Below are 17,875 nucleotides of genomic sequence, written 5' to 3' on the forward strand. Positions count from 1 at the left end.
CGCAGGGGGGAAGTCTCTGACTGTCATTTGTGCCTATGCACCAAACGGCAGTTCGGAGTACGCGGCCTTCTTGGAGTCCTTGGGTGGTGTTCTGGAAAGGGCGCCGACTGGGGACTCCATAGTTCTTCTGGGAGACTTCAACGCTCACGTGGGTAACGACGGAGAAACCTGGAGGGGTGTGATTGGGAGGAGGGAGGCCTGCCCGATCTGAACGTGGTGCTTTGTTGTTGGACTTCTGTGCTAGTCATGGACTGTCCATAACAAACACCATGTTTGAGCATAGGGAGGTTCATAAGTGTACTTGTTACCAGAACACCCTAGGCCAAAGGTCTATGATCGACTTTGTAGTTGTGTCATCAGACCTGCGGCCGTATGTCTTGGACACTCGGGTGAAGAGAGGAGCAGAGCTGTCAACTGATCACCACCTGGTGGTGAGTTGGATCAGGTGGCGGGGGAGGCCCGGTAAACCCAAACGTGTAGTTAGGGTGAACTGGGAACGTCTGGCTGAGGATCCTGTCCGCAAGGTCTTCAACTCCCACCTCCGGAATAATTTCTTGTGCATCCCGGGGAGGCTGGGGACATGGAATCCGAGTGGGCCATGTTCAAATCCTCCATTGTGGAAGCTGCTGCTAGAAGTTGTGGCAGGAAGGCGATCGGTGCCTGTCGTGGCAGCAATCCGAGAACCCGGTGAAGGAGGCCGTCAAGCTGAAGAAGGAGGCCTTTCGGGCTTGGCTGGCCCAGGGGTCTCCTGAATCATCAGGCAGGTACCAGTTGGCCAGAAGGGCTGCAGCTGCGGCAGTTGATGAGGCAAAAACCCGGGTGTGGGAGGAGTTCGGCGAGGCCATGGAGAAGGACTTTCGAATGGCCTCAAGGAAGTTCTGGCAAACCGTGAGACGACTCAGAAAGGGGAAACAGGGCTTTTCTCAGGCTGTGCTCAGCAGGGGGAGAACTGCAGACCCGGACTGGGGATATTGTCGAGCGGTGGAAAGAACACTTTGAGGAACTCCTGAACCCGACCAACACGTCCTCTGTGGAAGAGGCAGAGTCTGAAGACTCAGGGGAAGACTCGTCCATATGCCTGCCGGAGGTCGTTGAGGTAGTTAAAAAGCTCTTCAGCGGCAAAGCCAGGAGTGGATGATATTCGACCGGAGATGCTAAAGGCTCTGGACAGTGTTGGGGTGTCTTGGTTGACACGTCTCTTCACTGTCGCGTGGAAGTCGGGTACAGTGCCTGTGGAGTGGCAGACCGGGGTGGTGGTTCCCATTTTCAAAAGGGGGACCGGAGAGTGTGCTCCAATTATAGGGGCATCACACTGCTCAGCCTCCCCGGGAAAGTTTACTCCAGGGTGCTGGAAAGGAGGCTCCGTCCGATTGTCGAACCTCGGATTCAGGAGGAGCAATGCGGATTCCGTCCTGGCCGTGGAACAGCGGACCAGCTCTTTACCCTTGCAGGTCTGTTGGAGGGGGCATGGGAGTTTGCTCATCCAGTCTACATGTGTTTTGTGGACTTGGAGAAGGCCTTCGACCGTGTCCCTCTGGGAGTCCTGTGGGGGGTACTGCGGGAATATGGGGTACCTGGTTCGTTACTACGAGCCATTCGGTCTTTGTATGACCAAAGTGAGAGCTGTGTCCGGATACTCGGCACAAAGTCGAGCTTGTTCCCAATGCGTGTTGGCCTCTGCCAGGGCTGCCCATTGTCACCAATCCTGTTTGTGATTTTCATGGACAGGATTTCAAGGCGCAGCCAGTGGGAGGAGAGTTTCCGGTTTGGGGACCTCAGAATCACATCCCTGCTTTTTGCAGATGATGTGGTTCTGTTGGCTTCTTCAGAACGTGACCTTCAGCACGCACTGGGGCGGTTCACAGCCGAGTGTGAAGCGGTCGGGATGAGAGTCAGTACCTCCAAGTCTGAGGCCATGGTTCTCTTCCGGAAAACGGTGGATTGCACCCTCTGGGTTGGGAGTGAGTCACTGCCCCAAGCGAGGGAGTTCAAGTATCTCGGGATCTTATTCACGAGTGAGGGTAAAATGGAACGGAAGATGGACAGGCGGTTCGGTGCAGCGTCAGCAGTGATGCGGGCGTTGTACTGGACCGTTTTGGTGAAGAAGGAGCTGAGCCGTAAGGCAAAGCTCTCGATTTACCAGTCCATCTACACTCAAAAAAACCAGATTGGATGTCTGCTACATTAACCAAAGTGTAACATGTAGCTTCTATTATATAAATCCATGTTTTGTGGATGAACACTTTTAAATCATGTAGTTCCATCATGACATGCAACAACTTAAAATTTACTAGATTCATTTATGTTAACACAACCTAATACTAAGGGGTTAAGATAGCAAATAGTTTGTGATTACCACTCCAGAGAATAAGGTGGCAGTAATGCACAAATAACACAGATCCTACGAAGGAGTTTCATATTCTTCGGTTAATTGTAGAGCCCTGGCAAAGAACCATCACCTTGAATCAGGAGATCAACTGTGGAAGAAGGTAAGCTGAATCTGTTTCATCCATCAAAATTAAAACAAAGTACTGTTTAGAAATGTCATCAACCATTAGTTCTTGTACTCTTTAACATTTTGGATGATTTATTTCGTTATTAACTGCCATATTAAAGTGGATTTATATAGCCGACCGTCACCATGTGCATAGCTTACTATGCCCCGCAAGCTAGTGTTAAATGTGTGTCTGTGTATTAATGAAATGAGGCCGCGTTTAGACCAGAGCAGCCCTCCTACAATGAACTCCTTCATGGCGTTGTTTAAAAAGCCCGCGAACAACCGGCCACGCGGTACCCGTAGTTTGACTTTTGAAATGATGACGTGAACACTGAATTCTCTTCATATTCGAATTGCTTTGTGTGCACTTTAGAGTGTTTAATTGGAGCTTTGTATATTGAGAAATCCATTGACTTGCGCTAGCATTAGCATTAGCTTAGTAACAGCTTTCACAGCCTTTAAGGTGCTACTGATGTGACTTAGCATGTGTGAATAACTTAATGATTCAATAACAGTTTAATATTCACAACCAGCAAATCTCAACTCTTAAAAAGTATTAAGATTAAGAAGTGAAAGATGTTAAAATACATAGCTAGTTAAGGTGAGCGTGCAGTAATAGATCAAGGTGGGCACAGGTTGGATTGTTTTTATTTCCTTTTTTTTATTAATGTTATGATCAAGGCAAATTCACAGTAACTTTGCTAGTATCTCATCACCAAAAATAAGAACAAACACCATATATATATATATATATATATATATATATATATATATTATTTGAATTTAAAATTCATATGTTACAAATACGCTTTGTTCTTTTCTTTTGAGGCCTAAAATAGGGATTTGTTATTATTATTATTATTATTATTATTATTATTATTATATGTACTGGTGATCATTAAGGAAAGTAATGGCAATATTTGAAACCTGAAGTTAATGATTTGAAATTTGTGCCATCTTTTGCAACAAATGTGGTGTTTACCTTGTGGTTTTTTTAATATATATATTATATAGCACTTTTAATAAACAATACTTAACAATTAGAAAAGGCAAATACTTTTTGAACTACTGACAAATGATATGCTTGTGTTTTATTTGTGCTACAAACCTTTAACATTTGTAGTTCCCTTACCAACCAAGAATTGATCTCTCTCTCTCAATTTATCACAGAAATTTGTGACTACAAAAGTGTCCTGTGACATCTTGCAACAAGCTTCTCCTGTTCAAGCTCCTCCATCTGCTGTCTTCCTGTGAGAGTGTCCTGTTTGACTGTTTCAACAAACCAAAGCGTGACTGCAGGAAAGGGGTCATCTGCCAGTCTCAGGTTCATGATATGATGGCTATTGTCAAATGGCTGCTCCAGTGAAGCTCAGAATCGTCCTAGGAGAAAACAATTCCCAGAGACTTATGCTGCAAGATGGGATTCCAGAGACTGTCGGTGAACTTGTTCAGCAAATAAAGAGGCAGTGTGGAGTAGAAGCGGACTTCAGGCTTCAATTCATGGATGCTGAGTTTGGAAAGGAATTTACCAATTTGACCTCCGTATCGGATATCCAGGACAAAAGTACCATAAAGCTCATCTTTGATTCAGCTGCATCTGCCCTGCCCGATGGCTCCCCGCCCCCTCCCTACTCGGCTCCTCCTACATCCCCTGCTACATCCCCCTCTCTTGATGACTCTTCACTTTCATCTCGCAGCTCATTTGATACCGACATTTTGTCTTCTTCTGAGTCCAGCTCTTCAAGATCCTCTAGATGGCCTGTTGTTTTCCTTGTGCCCCGATTCCCCTATGATTGTCAGCTGCAGCTGGACAGGGCCAATGCTGCATTCAAAGAAACTGGAACTTTGTTGAATCCTGATATTAAACTTAAAACTTCCATTCTTGACACTTTAGCTGAAGCGATAGTTCAATACAAAGTGAACCCTTCTGACAGTGAGTTTGAAGACATGAAAACATTTCTTTTTTTTGTTGTTTTTTTGGCATACTTTGTCTGGCCTACACACTCAGACCGACTCCATTGATGTCAGAAGAGAGTGCATCCTCAAAGCCCTATGTGTCTACCTGAACGAAGAGCCGGAGAAGCTGGTGAAAGAATACAGGGTATTCTAATTTAGTTTTCTATAGTCCTCATTCTGAAATATAGAACCATTGGCTATGTAAATTTAAATAAATGCTAGCTGTTTTACAGCAGTAATGTTTACATAAGCACTAAAAAACTGGGATATATATACAAGAATAAATGAAACATTTTTTCCTCTGTTATTTCCTTTTTCCTTTTTAAAGGACACAGATGGTGAAAGCAGTCAAGCGGAAATAACAGAGACAATCTTTGGAATCTTTGTTGTTCGAAAAGAAGGTGCAGAGCCAGGAGATGACCCGGAGGATGTGGGTATCATTCTGGAGGGTGTGGAAGTTCTGGATGAGCTTGGTAACGTACCATTCGCTGTAGCACTGTTGTTGGCTCTTGTCTATGCTCTTAACCTAAGCTACCCTCCAGAGCTGAAATATACCTTTGAAGCTCTACAGAAGATCATCATGGAGCTTGATGGAAACAAACTCTCAAAAAAAGCTCAAGCTCTTAAAACACTACTTTCGTGCGAGTCATCCACAACTGAGTGACCGCTGGGTCCCTGTTATGGGTCAGCAGCACCACTAATGTTTAAGAGATCCAATCGGTTCATGTTTGGGGGGGGAAAAGGAAGTATTTGCCTTTTTTAAAATTAACAAAATGTGTTTTGTGTTTTTTATGCTTCCAACTGTTGCTACTTGTGGGATATGAGTGGACATTTGTTGTGAAATGATTCTTGAGAAAAAAAAAAGTTATATACTTCAAACTTCTGTTTGGCATTTGAAAATATAAGGATGCACAATGCTGTATTTTCAGTTTGTCTTAAAGACATTTTTGTTTTGTTTGCAGCATTCTTTTTTTTTTATTTTATATTTAATTTGTATGCATCTGTGACAATGAGGAACATGTTAATGTTGTTACAACATGTTAACTGGAATGTATGTAGCAAAAGCCACTTCATTGTTAATGGCTACCAAGTTAGTATCCAAGGTATAAAAATAAGGAAGATTGTCTATCTGTTAACACTTTAAAGGCTGAAGCAGTCTGCTGTATTTTAACACTTAAAATGCTTTGCAAGCAATTGCTAGAAAAGTTATTTTTGCCTTTTCTGGTGAATACAGATCTATACCAACAAATCCTGTTTGTTTTGTGATATTTTTCCAAATTTGACACCAACAACGGGTAAACTAAGTTGACATGTATGTTTAAATTGCTGAATGTTAACATTCTTTATGTCAAAAAGCTAAGGTTATTCTCTGAAAAATTACAATTGTGGAATGTATTTCCATATGATTAAAAGGCTGTTTCTCAGCATTAAGCATTTGTGATGATCCCACTTGGTTTAGTTGTTGGATCAGCACCATTTACTAGTGTAATTGTACTTTTTAAAAATGTAGTTGTACATACCCAATTAAATTCAGTCACATGTAATCCTATTATTTAAGTTTAAATGTCAGAGTCAGATCTTACCTTAGTAAATATGTTAAATTAACCTTTACAAATTAAGTTGGACTCAGCCCTTGTAATTAAGTAACAATAACACAAATGCATCAAGTTGACCCAACATACTTAAATTTAGTTGGCTTGACAAAATTGTTTATTGCTAAACGAAAGCATTTTAATTAGGTGGAAATTCTTTCCATAATTTTATTACGTTCACCCAACAAGTTATTTTTTTGAGTGTACATTCCAATCCTCACCTATGGTCATGAGCTTTGGGTAGTGACCGAAAGAATAAGATCGCGAATACAAGTGGCCGAAATGAGCTTCCTTCGTAGGGTGGCTGGGCTCAGCCTTAGAGATAGGGTGAGGAGCTCAGACATCCGGAGGGAGCTCGGAGTAGAGCCGCTGCTCCTTCGCCTCGAAAGGGGCCAGCTGAGGTGGTTCGGGCATCTGATCAGGATGCCTCCTGGACGCCTCCCTTTAGAGGTTTTCCAGGCACGTCCAACTGGTAAGAGGCCCCGGGGTAGACCCAGAACACGCTGGAGGGATTATACATCTTGTCTGGCCTGGGAACGCCTCGGGGTTCCCCAGGAGGAGCTGGAAAGTGTTGCTGGGGAGAAGGACGTCTGGAGGACCCTCTTTAGCTTGCTGACCCGGCCCCGGATAAGCGGAAGGAGATGGATGGATGGATGGATGGGTTTGAGAGTTCTCACCCAAAACAATTTGAAGGTATTTGACTTAAAACAATATGCATTTTCAGAAACAATTTGGACAACTTATAGTGCTACAGGCCTCAATAATGCCCCAAAAGTGTACAGACCAAAATTGCCATATATAAATAAGAGAAAGTGTAGAAGTGCCGGTACTGTGAACCAGTGAGTACTGGCCCACTTCAAGCTCTGATTAAATACAATTAACAGTTTGATGATTGGTTAACTATTGGTAACGAAGATGCTCTATTACAATCAAATGCATGTACAGTATTACCGGCTTGGCAACAATGTGAGTTCGGTGACATTTCCTGCTTTTTTATATATTGTCCTGGGTTGGCGTACAAAACTGAGAGGAAAAGATAATAATAATGAATGGTCAAAGTCTATATATTGATGACTCGTGGATACTCATCTCATAGAAACATACAGTACCAGTCAAAAGTTTGGACACACCTTCGCATTCAATGGTTTTTCTTTATTTTTTTTTCTACATTGTAGATTAATATTGAAGACATCCAAACTATTAAGGAACACATATGGAATTATGTGGTAAACAAACACATGCTCAACAAACCAGAATATGTTTTATATTTTAGATTCTTCAAAGTAGTTGAATGAGAAGGTGTGTCCAAACTTTTGACTGGTACTGTACTTGCAAATAAAATCCTGTATGATTAGACTTCAGTCAATCAGCAGACAGAGATAATTCTGCACCAAAGGGTCCATTTGGTGTGCTGCTGCATTCATGGCCACCATACAAACTGTCCTAAAACGCCTTGAAAACCAATATTTCCGACAACCCCTGAAGGCGACAAGGTTCCAAATTCGTGCACATGCGCAGTAACTTGATCCCAGGCTGCTGTTCGTGTTCCCACCTGTAGAGTGACTTCGGAGTCAAAACAAAAGTCTTCTGGAAAGTCCTCCTGCTATGTAAAAAGCAAGCTAACCAGGGAAAACACGTAACTAAATACAACGACAGCAAAGTTGTTTCCAAGTGTGTTTTTAAATAACTTGAGTAGCTCCAAAGTGAACTCGTTGGATACGTTTCATTATGGAGGTCTCTCCAAAGTTGCGCTCTTTCTACAACTTCTTTTGGTGCGTTTTCGTGGCATAGCTGGAAAAAGCTAACATTGTCTAGTAATATCAGTTAGCTTAGCATTGGACTCCCCAACAACAAAAAGATCCTGCCTCATCTGAGCCCTGTTGGACGGCAGACGGTGGTAACTTAACTCGCTGGTAATGGGCCTTATCTGCATTTCAGCTGCATGTTGTATTTAACTAAGAAGTCAGCGTTTTTGGTCTGTGAAACATTAACTTCTCACCGCCTACGTTAGTTTATTTCCAGCTCAAACACCACTCTCAGTTCACTGTCAGAAAGATGGCTTAATCTCTCCAAAAAGTTTAATATTGTAAAATGCATTAGCATGTTATATTCTAGTTACTGGCTGCATCCTTCTCATCAATTGTAAAATGTCATATTTGATCCTGTTTTGAAATACTTTAAATGTGCTTCCACAGGTTTCGTTGACAGCAGCACCCTTAAAATGTCTATCCTAGGATTAAAGAAGAAGCAGCCAAAGACTTTCAAAGTCAAAGTTATCACCATGGATGCTGAGATGGAGTTCAGCTGTGAGGTATGGATTCATTTAAGCAAGCCCAAACTCACTGCAGAAGGGCCTGAAACATAGTTGCTTGTTAAATGTGTTTTTCCGCATAAATCCTGGTGTGTAGACTTTTTTTTTTAAGTTTCTAGTACCTGTGCTGAAAGAAGGAGATAAGAGTTACGCTTGTTTCCTTTATATATAAAACCATTCATAATTGCCATTTTAAAAAAAAAAACACGTACCAAGTGAAAGATGTTGTACAACTCCCTTGGAATAGGATCAGTCAGGGTTCTCCCCGGGGAAATTGTTTAACAGATGTTGCAAGCTGCCAAGATTCTGGTGCATCTCATTTTGGGATCAATTTAGTTAGAAGATGACAGTCTAATTGATTGTCACACTCATTTAATACTTGCCATAAATCGGTCAAATCAAGATTTAACCATAACAAGTAAAGTGATAGTCGGTTCTCCACAAAAAGAGCATGAAATATAAGATCATATTTGGGCTCCCTTTAACAGGAAATGGGTTTAGAACAGCAACATGTTTTCTTTCAGCGTCTTATCTCACTGGTCTTTGTTTCACTTACTGTTTTTCTCAGGTGAAGTGGAAAGGTAAAGACCTGTTTGACCTGGTGTGTCGCACTGTTGGTTTGCGGGAGACCTGGTTCTTTGGACTCAGGTACACAGTAAAGGACACCTACGCCTGGCTGAAACAAGAGAAACGGGTGAGTGACGGAGCGAACCTGTAAAGGTGTGAACCTGTTAAGGTCAAACTGGCTAAAGAGGATTCAAAAACTACGCCTGACTCAAACAGTATGGTTAAATGTGGTTAAAATGTTTTGCACAATGCAGATGATTTGTGTGTGTCCAGAATTCAAAAGGTCAGGCTAATCTGAATTATGGGGCTGAAGTTTATAATGCCATTGTCATTATCAGATAATTTATTTTATGTTTGAATTAAACATTTGTTAGGCTTCAAAATGTCCAAACATACCAAAAAGATACCCATCACAATTTACCTATCCAAAGTGAATTCTTTAAATTGAGAAACAGTCGAAAACCAAAATATATTCAATGTACAATATAAAACAGCAAATTTTCACATCTGAGAGGCCAAACAAGCTAATGTTTGTCATGTTTGTTTGACAAATTACTGTAAATAATTGATAATTTAAACGTTTATAAATAAGTCGAAAAACTAAGCAATTCATTGCCTTATTGTTTAAAGTGTTGCATGTAACCAATTAATCATAGTGTCTCTAATTATGCCATGGTATTCCAGCTTTAGCAAGAGTCTGATCTAATAAACATCTTATTGTGCACTTTTCTTCTGTTTATTTGTTCACTAAGGTCTTGGATCAGGAGGTTCCCAAAGACTCTCCCATAACATTTCATTTCCTGGCTAAATTCTTCCCAGAAAAAGTAGAAGAAGAGCTGGTCCAAGAGATAACTCAGCACCTCTTCTTCTTACAGGTGATATAACCGATAACATTTTTGTAAAATAACCTTTGACCTAAGGATGCATTGATCCAACTTTTTCAGGACTGATACTGATTCCTCAGCCTTTGAGTATTGGCCGATAACTAGTACCAATCTAAAGCCAGTGTTTGATAAATTAGCTGTATGCCCTCTTTATATGTGTAAGGCAATATCAGGCTTGACTTAAACTAAATATAACAAATAAATACATAGATATAAATGTACTAAATTGTTACTTATTTAAGTGATTGTACCAGATCACCTTTTAGAGATTTTGTTGTCAGTTTTATTTTTTATAGGTAAATAGAATCTCCATGTTTTAGAAAACTGAATTCAATTCATGTCTTCAAATTCTGGTATAGGTGAAAAAACAGATATTAGATGAGGAGATATTCTGTTCCCCTGAAGCATCTGTTCTCTTGGCGTCATATGCCGTCCAGGCCAAGGTAAGAAAGCCATGCAAGGTTAATGTTCTCTTACTATCATTTGCTGCACCTGCAGTATGCTTATCCTACCGTTATCTCAAAAAATACTGCCTTTAAAGACCAGCTGTAGCTGTTAATGTTTCATACAAAGACACTTAAAAAAAAATGTTTGATCATCTTCATGCTTAGAAGCTATCTGTGTTTGGACATAAGATCAACAAGTATACAAATGAATGTATCCCTTTTGGTTGATGATTTTGTGTCCTCAAAAGAAGATACAGCACAACTTAATTACAGTGCAAATCGATGTGATGGTGCAACATTTTTTTTTTTGGTTTGACGTATACATATATATTTTTAAGTTTGCTAATGTGCAACAGTAACATCATCTAATTCCTTGTTTTCCGCCGTCTCCCCCTAAATGTCTTTCACAGTATGGGGACTATGACCCAAACTTTCATAAGCCGGGCTTCCTGGCACAAGATGAGCTTTTGCCAAAAAGAGTAAGTTTGCATTACTATGGGCAGATTTGTCTCTTGTTGTTCGCCTGTAGTAATTCTCTGTCTGGTGTACTTTAATGTTACAGCAGGTGGCCAATGCTTGTGTGTGTGCTTGTGTCTCTCCATGCAGTATATCATGTTTTTCCTGTTTCTGTATCCTAGGTTTTGATGCAATACCAAATGACGGCTGACATGTGGGAAGAAAAGATCACAGCTTGGTATGCAGAGCACAGAGGCATCGCCAGGTAGGACTGACCCAGATATAATTCTGAAATCCAGGATGTTAAGAGAAATGAACCCCTTTACAAAACGTGTTGCCCTAGATTCTTCGGTTGAAGTGTGTTAAATGTTTCATGCTTTGATACGCCTCCTCTTCCTTTATTTTTACACTGTCCATACAGAGATGAAGCTGAGATGGAATATTTAAAAATTGCTCAGGACCTTGAGATGTACGGTGTCAGCTACTTTGCCATAACTGTGAGTGTAAATAACTGTGCCCTTGATGTTCTGTCAATTAAGGTACATTTTGCATGGTGCTTTGAAAAAAAATGCAACCTTAGACATTACCGTCCTGTTTGTTTACATTTGTTTTACACATCACATTAACAGCAAAATAAGAGGGATACAGACCTGTTACTTGGAGTGGATGCTCAAGGTCTTCACATCTACAACCCCAACAGCAAACTCAACCCTAACAAATCCTTCCCTTGGAGCGGCATTCGCAACATCTCTTACAGCGAAAAAGAGGTAAATGCAAGCAGTGGTCTCTGGTTTTGCGCAGTCAGGATATGCATTTTCCTGTCACTTTGGAGGAAGTCGAGAAATTGGTGCAATATGTTGTGGCAACAACTTTTTTGATTGTTCAGCTGCATGTAAATTCTACATCCATAATTATTTTGTTATGAAAATATTTGCAACTGCAAAAGACAACTGTGAATGCATAGAGCTGTTCATAACCCCTGCAACCGTTCAGTACAGGATTTTCACTCTAACTAGTTAGCTGTATGGCTGTAAAAGCAAAACTTTGCTGTCTGTCGAAAAACAATGCTAAAAAGCTCTGTATGTGGTGTAGTAGAAATGAACCTTTGAACGTTCCCATGTTGCAGTTTACAATCAAACCCCTGGATAAGAAGAAAGATGTTTTCAAGTTCTACTCATCTCAACTGCGTGTCAACAAGCTGGTTGGTTGGCTCTTTGTTCGTGTAAATGTTGAACGATAACAAAAGTTAGATGAGAGTTATGTGAAGTAAGATATTGCTGGTTTGTAACGCCTGTTTGTTTAGATCCTGCAGTTGTGCATCGGTAACCACGATCTATTCATGAGGAGGAGGAAGGTGGATTCCATTGAAGTGCAACAGATGAAGGCTCAAGCTAAAGAGGAGAAGGCCCGCAAGAAGGTCAGTGCTCTCTCTGCTCCACTAAAGTACTAAGAATAACAGATTAGTCGTGATGTACACTATGCATTCATATGTATACTACAGTCAGAATAATCATCAAGGAGCATGTTTGATTGCCTTAAAATTCTGTTTTCCTGGCATCCATCTAGATGGAGCGTCAAATCCTGGCAAGGGAAAAACAGATGAGAGAGGAAGCAGAACGGGCAAAAGAAGAGATGGAACGAAGACTCTTCCAGCTGCAGGATGAGGCACGACTGGCCAACGAGGCACTGGTGAGAGCTTCATTTTTGATATGAGTTAATTGTTGCATCTCCCAGACTTTTGGTGAGCTCCTGTTTGGGCAGCAAGCTTTACGTTTCTGTTGTTGATTGGAAGAACGTTACAGAGCCAGATTTCTCGTCACGGCTAAGCTCTAAATTTGTAAAAATGCTTTTTAAATGTTACAACGCATTTTCTCTAGTTGCGATCTGAGGAGACAGCAGACCTGCTGGCAGAGAAGGCTCAGATTGCTGAAGAAGAGGCCAAGCTGTTGGCCCACAAGGCTGCAGAAGCTGAGCAGGACAGGCAGAGGTTAGAGGTCACCGCCATGAAGACCAAGGAGGAGAAAAGGCTGATGGAGCAGAAGATGAGGGAGGCAGAGCAGCTGGCTGTGAAACTGGTGGAGCAGTCTGAGAGAAGGTCTGGAATCATCCTTAAATAGTTATTAGGTTATATGTATCCAGAATAAGTGAAAAACACATACAGTATTCTGCTTATAATTCTCCCAACTGCTAACTGTATTTAAATAAATATGTCTTCCATCAGCCTTGAACTAACCAGACCTTTTATTCCAGGTTGAAGGAGGCAGATCACCTGAAACAGGACCTGACGGAGGCTAAGGACGCTGAGCGGAGAGCCAAACAGAAGCTGCTGGAGATCACAAAAACAACATACCCTGTACAGTGATGCTGCTGCTGCATGTGTGCTCTTTGTTATTTCTTTTTGTGGATGAACGTAGCTTCTGTGTTTAGAAGGTTGTTATTGAATATCTCTGAAATATAAATACAGCTTCTTTCAGTGCAGTTATTTTGTTAGGCCATTGATTAGCTGCTGTGCTTAAAAGCTCATTTATATTACATTTCTAAAGTATGACTCCTCAGTCTCTGAGGGTTAGTGCATACAAAAATGAGCCTTTGTAATTTTACATTTTCCCACAGAAAACAATCAAGCCAGATAAATACTCCACCAAACGAGAAAATATAAGCATGAATCCAATGTGCACTACCACCAACTATTTAAGTGTTTTGGTATAGATTGGATTTAGTTGGATAGGAATAGTTTGCTTTAATTTTGTGTTGTCGCTGAGAATAACAGCTGTCACAGGGCAGTTATGGTTTTATACAAAAGTGTATTATGTGCATCATGTTAAGCTTCTTAACACTATACATTTTTGCCATTGTGTTTCTACTTACTTGACATCTGTTTGCCCGTCTTCCAGCTCATAGCAGCCTACACTGCTCCACCTGCTCCCCCTGCACCTCCTGAAGCAGCCGACTTTTCTTATGAATCAGCGTCTGCGCGCCTCGACTTCAAGGACTCGGACATGAAAAGGCTGTCTATGGAGATCGAGAGAGAGAGGTGAGATTAAATCCCCTGCAACAACACTTTAGAAAGACAGTACAGATCTGCTTGTGCATGATATCTTTACATGCGTTACTGCAGGCTGGAGTACATGGAGAAGAGTAAACACCTGCAGGACCAGCTGAAGGAACTAAAGACTGAGATCGAGTCTCTGAAGCTGGAGGAGCAGCAGCAACAGGCCGGCGTCTACACCCTCCGCAACGAGGCGAGAGGATACGTCCAGGAGCCTGTCTACATACCTCACAGCAATGTACGTAGGATCCTCTTTGTATTATTATTACTAATATCATTAGTTTTATTGATTGGTTACCTGCCAGGATGCTTTATAGAGTAAATAACTGGCGAACAGCGCTAATACTGTTCCTGTTTCCCCCCTTTCTACTGTATCATAATAGGCTCACATGAGTATACCACAGCAGACTTACTGCATTGGCAACACCGGACTTCCTATTTGCATTACCCAAAGCATTATGGGAAATATTGTGCCAAAAACTTCCCTCTCAAATGGAAATAAGAAAAAAGAAACTGTCAAAATCCGTGATAGTAGATTTATTTGAGTGTACTGTTATGTTGACTATCCTACCAGAATTGATATTGTTTACGTGGAGCACAAACATTGTCCTCTAATGTTAAATAAGAAATTTTTTTTCGTAACAGTAGTATTAACAGCAGTAGTGAAGTTACATAACTACTCAAATACTTTGAGTTGCTTATCACAACAAATGCACATTTCTTTGCACTGAGTTCAGCCCCCTTTGCTCATTTAAACCTCTCATACCCGTCTTTTTTTGCAGCGAAACTCTGCGTACATGTCTCAGATGGCCTACTTCGAAGAAGTGTGATCCTCGTCCTGCAATATGAGGAAGGAGGGCTACGGCTGACTCAGTGCTTTCTCAACATGTTTGGTTATTGTTTTTACCTGGCTGAAACTAACAGACAGACACATACATCACGACTGTGTGCTATGGAAAGACTTTAAATGTATCCTAAACAACAAACAGCCACTAGTTGGGCTTCCTGCACAGGTTGTCATGCTAGGTTGTACCACCTGCGACACTACAGCACCTTCCACATTTATTTTTACATATATAATGAACACACTAATGTGTGTATCTAACACTGATTCAGGACATGGTGCTGAAGATGGATGTATTATTGAGTTGCTGATGTTTTCTTGTGTTTTTAAGGGATATCTAGCTGTAAGATGTCAGATAGAATATCATAACTCAATGACAGTTAGACATTTATGCCTTTACAACATTTTGAAACTGGGATTGAGGTGAACGTTTGATGTAACCGGCTTCAGGCAAAATTCCTCCATTGAATGTAATTTGGTAAATTATCTTTTCAGGCTGGATTATATTTTGAAAAGTTATGAGTATCATCAAGATCTTGTTAATATGGTCATCCTCTTTCAAACCAGCAAAGTGTTTCTCAAACTTCACTTTTGAAAATAGTAAATAAAAATGCCCAAATTTCTGAATATACATGTACCAAGCTATTGTTTAATGTAGCTTTGAACACTAAATACACTTAAAACAATTATTGATCAATAATATTTAATGTGAAAAACTTACTTTGTGATCTTGCAGATTAAAGTAGTTTATAAAAGTAGTAATTGCAACACAGAAAAGTGTGTACAGGGACAGTGTCTACATGGCTACATGTGACACTCCATAAAAATGTTAAACACTGTGATTGATCTTTGTTTTGGTCTTTCACTTGTTTGTTTGCCGTTTCTGTTACTTGGTTCACAGACTCTTTACTGTTAACAGCACAAAGGTGTCTCTATTGTCCTTAGTGCATCATCTTGGTAGTTCATAGAAATGTATTCTACATTTACAAGCTTGAGCTCTGCCATTTCAAGTTTTTATATTTTGTACTTTAGACCGTTGATGTGCCTTGAACTTTATTTTTTACTATTATGATTTGAGTTACTAAGGTTTCATTTGCTCTCGTTGTTCTCATGTGTCTCATGTTAGCATTGGGGGTTAATGCCATATGCTGACTGATTTACAGATTTGTAGATTCATGGCTTTCTTGTTCTCTTTTTTGCCTCAGCGCATGTACTTCTCAGGGTCAGTGTTGGAGACAATCACTGCAGGTAGAATCTAATTGTTTTTCCCTGAGACAAACAGTATGGTATCCATTAACGGTTACCTTGTTTAACAGGCTACTTTCATTTGACTTGGTTAAGTCCGATAGTAATTCACATGGTAAAGATCATTGACAGCGGTGTGTGCACTGCATTTCACAAATCTAGACCTGCATAAACTTAGTGAATGTTTATTCTACTACACTCCTTATAACATCCTTAAAAAGGGAGAGGCTGGATGCCAAATGAACAACCAGAGACTCTGCATGTTGTTTATTTGGACCAGCCTGTTAGTCAGACTTCTTTATAAATGAGCCCAACATTGGTCTTGTGTAAATGGTGTTGTGTCAAATGTCTAAGTGGAAGTGTCCTTTTTTTCAAACCATTGCTTAAGTGCTTCAATTTGTATCTTTGACCTTATTTATTTGTGCTATAAATGCTTAAATAACATCACTATGCATGTTTTTTTGAGGTCATTGTGGAGAGTTTAATGTTTTATATTTGCTATAATGGGATTTTCCTGCCAAATTCCAAGTCCAGTAGTTAAAAACAATATTGTAGCCAATGAGATGCCTTGTGTTTCTCACATGCACAACAAAGTTGTGTCAGTGATTTGAGTTGTCAAATTATTTTGAAAGTGATCATACAGTAATGTTTCTGTTTTCTTGATGTTTGTGCTGACGTTGGTTGTCGTCTCTTAGACAATAATTTAATCATCCCATAATGTGTCAGTTAATTTTGTCATTTTAACTACGGAGCAAAAAATGTCTTCTAAATATGTTTTTTTAATAATAGATAATTCTTAGGAATTAATAATCTGCATATGAATGTGCATCAAATACACATTTTAAAGACAATCTTGATATCCAAAGTTGGATTTGCCCTGATCTTTGCAGAAAAACTAAATCCTGTACAGTAATGGCAACTTGTACAAAATGTCATGTGACTCTTTACAACGATGTTTGGCCATTTGCAATGATCATGATGATCATAGTGCAGTTTATAGACTAATTGCAGCTCAGTATTTTTTAGGATTACTCAGATGTTTCGAAAAGACCTGTTACACTTTAGGACTGAATGCTCAGACTTAGAAGACAAGTTTACACGTCAGCCTGAATTTAACAAGTATTTTTTCAAATCAAGCCACTTCATTTGAAACTAACATTTCAAGACATCGCTCTTTATACAATTTAGTGGAGATCAAATGTAGTTTCTACAGAGCACACATTTGAGTGAATACCTCAGTTTGCTTTGAACTGATTACAGTTTGAGTTTTTAATAGATAAAGTGAAATGTAAAGAAAGACAGCCTATCATCAGCTAACTGCAGCTCAGGTACAAACCTGGAGCAACTTTATTTAAGAGCTAAAAATGTCCAAGTTAGTAAAAACTGTTTACATGAGCCTTTATAGACACTGCGAAGATACAGAGTGAAGAGTTTTATTGTGTTAAATAAAGCCGTTTGGATTTGTGTGGAATGAAATAAAAATGTATCCTAATTTGATGTTGTAATGACCTCATGAAAGCCATGTTTTAACACATTAAACCAAAACTAAACAGAATAGTGCAAGTTGTAGACAGGAGATTAATCTGTTATTTAAATAAACTTTGAATAAAGAAGTGAACAGCACTCTGTGTAGTAGCAGGGGCAGAGCTTCAGGGCTTTGCAGTCTAACATGTTGCAATATAAAACATTTTTTATAACAAAATGCCTCTGCTAAGCCGGGCCCGGTCGACTGTGAGTCCCGGGGATGTCTTCATATTAAGTATGTTTTACCAGCATCCTGTTCACACCATGGGTTCGCTGAAGTATCAATGGCGACAGCCGAGCCGGTTTCAAGGCACCTCGTAGCAATTCTTAGTTGTCTGAAAACGATCGCAGCAAATTTCCAAAAAGTGTTTTTTGGGTAAACTGACAACTTATTGGGAATCTACTTTTAGTCTCTCTTTTTGCATGGAAATATATTTAAACTTAATGAAGTAATATAACTTTTATCAACAGTATTCAAAACTCTCTTTCAGAAGTAAGACTATT

At 40.1% G+C, this 17,875-nt stretch overlaps 1 protein-coding gene across 1 annotated transcript; it reads left to right on the top strand.

The window, feature by feature from the left end:
* Window positions 1–7,633: 7,633 nt before the first annotated feature.
* nf2b (NF2, moesin-ezrin-radixin like (MERLIN) tumor suppressor b) lies at window positions 7,634–15,229 on the top strand. Its single transcript, XM_054625265.1, has 17 exons — window positions 7,634–7,958; window positions 8,241–8,356; window positions 8,925–9,050; window positions 9,676–9,798; window positions 10,167–10,250; window positions 10,664–10,732; window positions 10,892–10,974; window positions 11,131–11,206; window positions 11,339–11,476; window positions 11,836–11,910; window positions 12,013–12,126; window positions 12,276–12,398; window positions 12,587–12,804; window positions 12,960–13,062; window positions 13,604–13,743; window positions 13,828–13,996; window positions 14,541–15,229. Exons 2-17 carry the CDS (start codon window positions 8,267–8,269, stop codon window positions 14,586–14,588), a joined length of 1,779 nt encoding a protein of 592 aa, XP_054481240.1. The 5' UTR covers window positions 7,634–7,958; window positions 8,241–8,266; the 3' UTR covers window positions 14,589–15,229.
* The last annotated feature ends 2,646 nt before the right edge of the window (window positions 15,230–17,875 follow it).

Source organism: Anoplopoma fimbria, chromosome 24 (assembly GCF_027596085.1).
Source record: "Anoplopoma fimbria isolate UVic2021 breed Golden Eagle Sablefish chromosome 24, Afim_UVic_2022, whole genome shotgun sequence".
Lineage (NCBI taxonomy): Eukaryota > Metazoa > Chordata > Actinopteri > Perciformes > Anoplopomatidae > Anoplopoma > Anoplopoma fimbria.

Coding starts and splice junctions, on each gene's coding strand:
- nf2b (XM_054625265.1), top strand. CDS start 8,267: ATGTCTATCCTAGGATTAAAGAAGAAGCAGCCAAAGACTTTCAAAGTC. Junction 11,911..12,012: donor AACTGCGTGTCAACAAGCTG/GTTGGTTGGCTC, acceptor CTGTTTGTTTAG/ATCCTGCAGTTGTGCATCGG. Junction 12,805..12,959: donor GTGGAGCAGTCTGAGAGAAG/GTCTGGAATCAT, acceptor CTTTTATTCCAG/GTTGAAGGAGGCAGATCACC.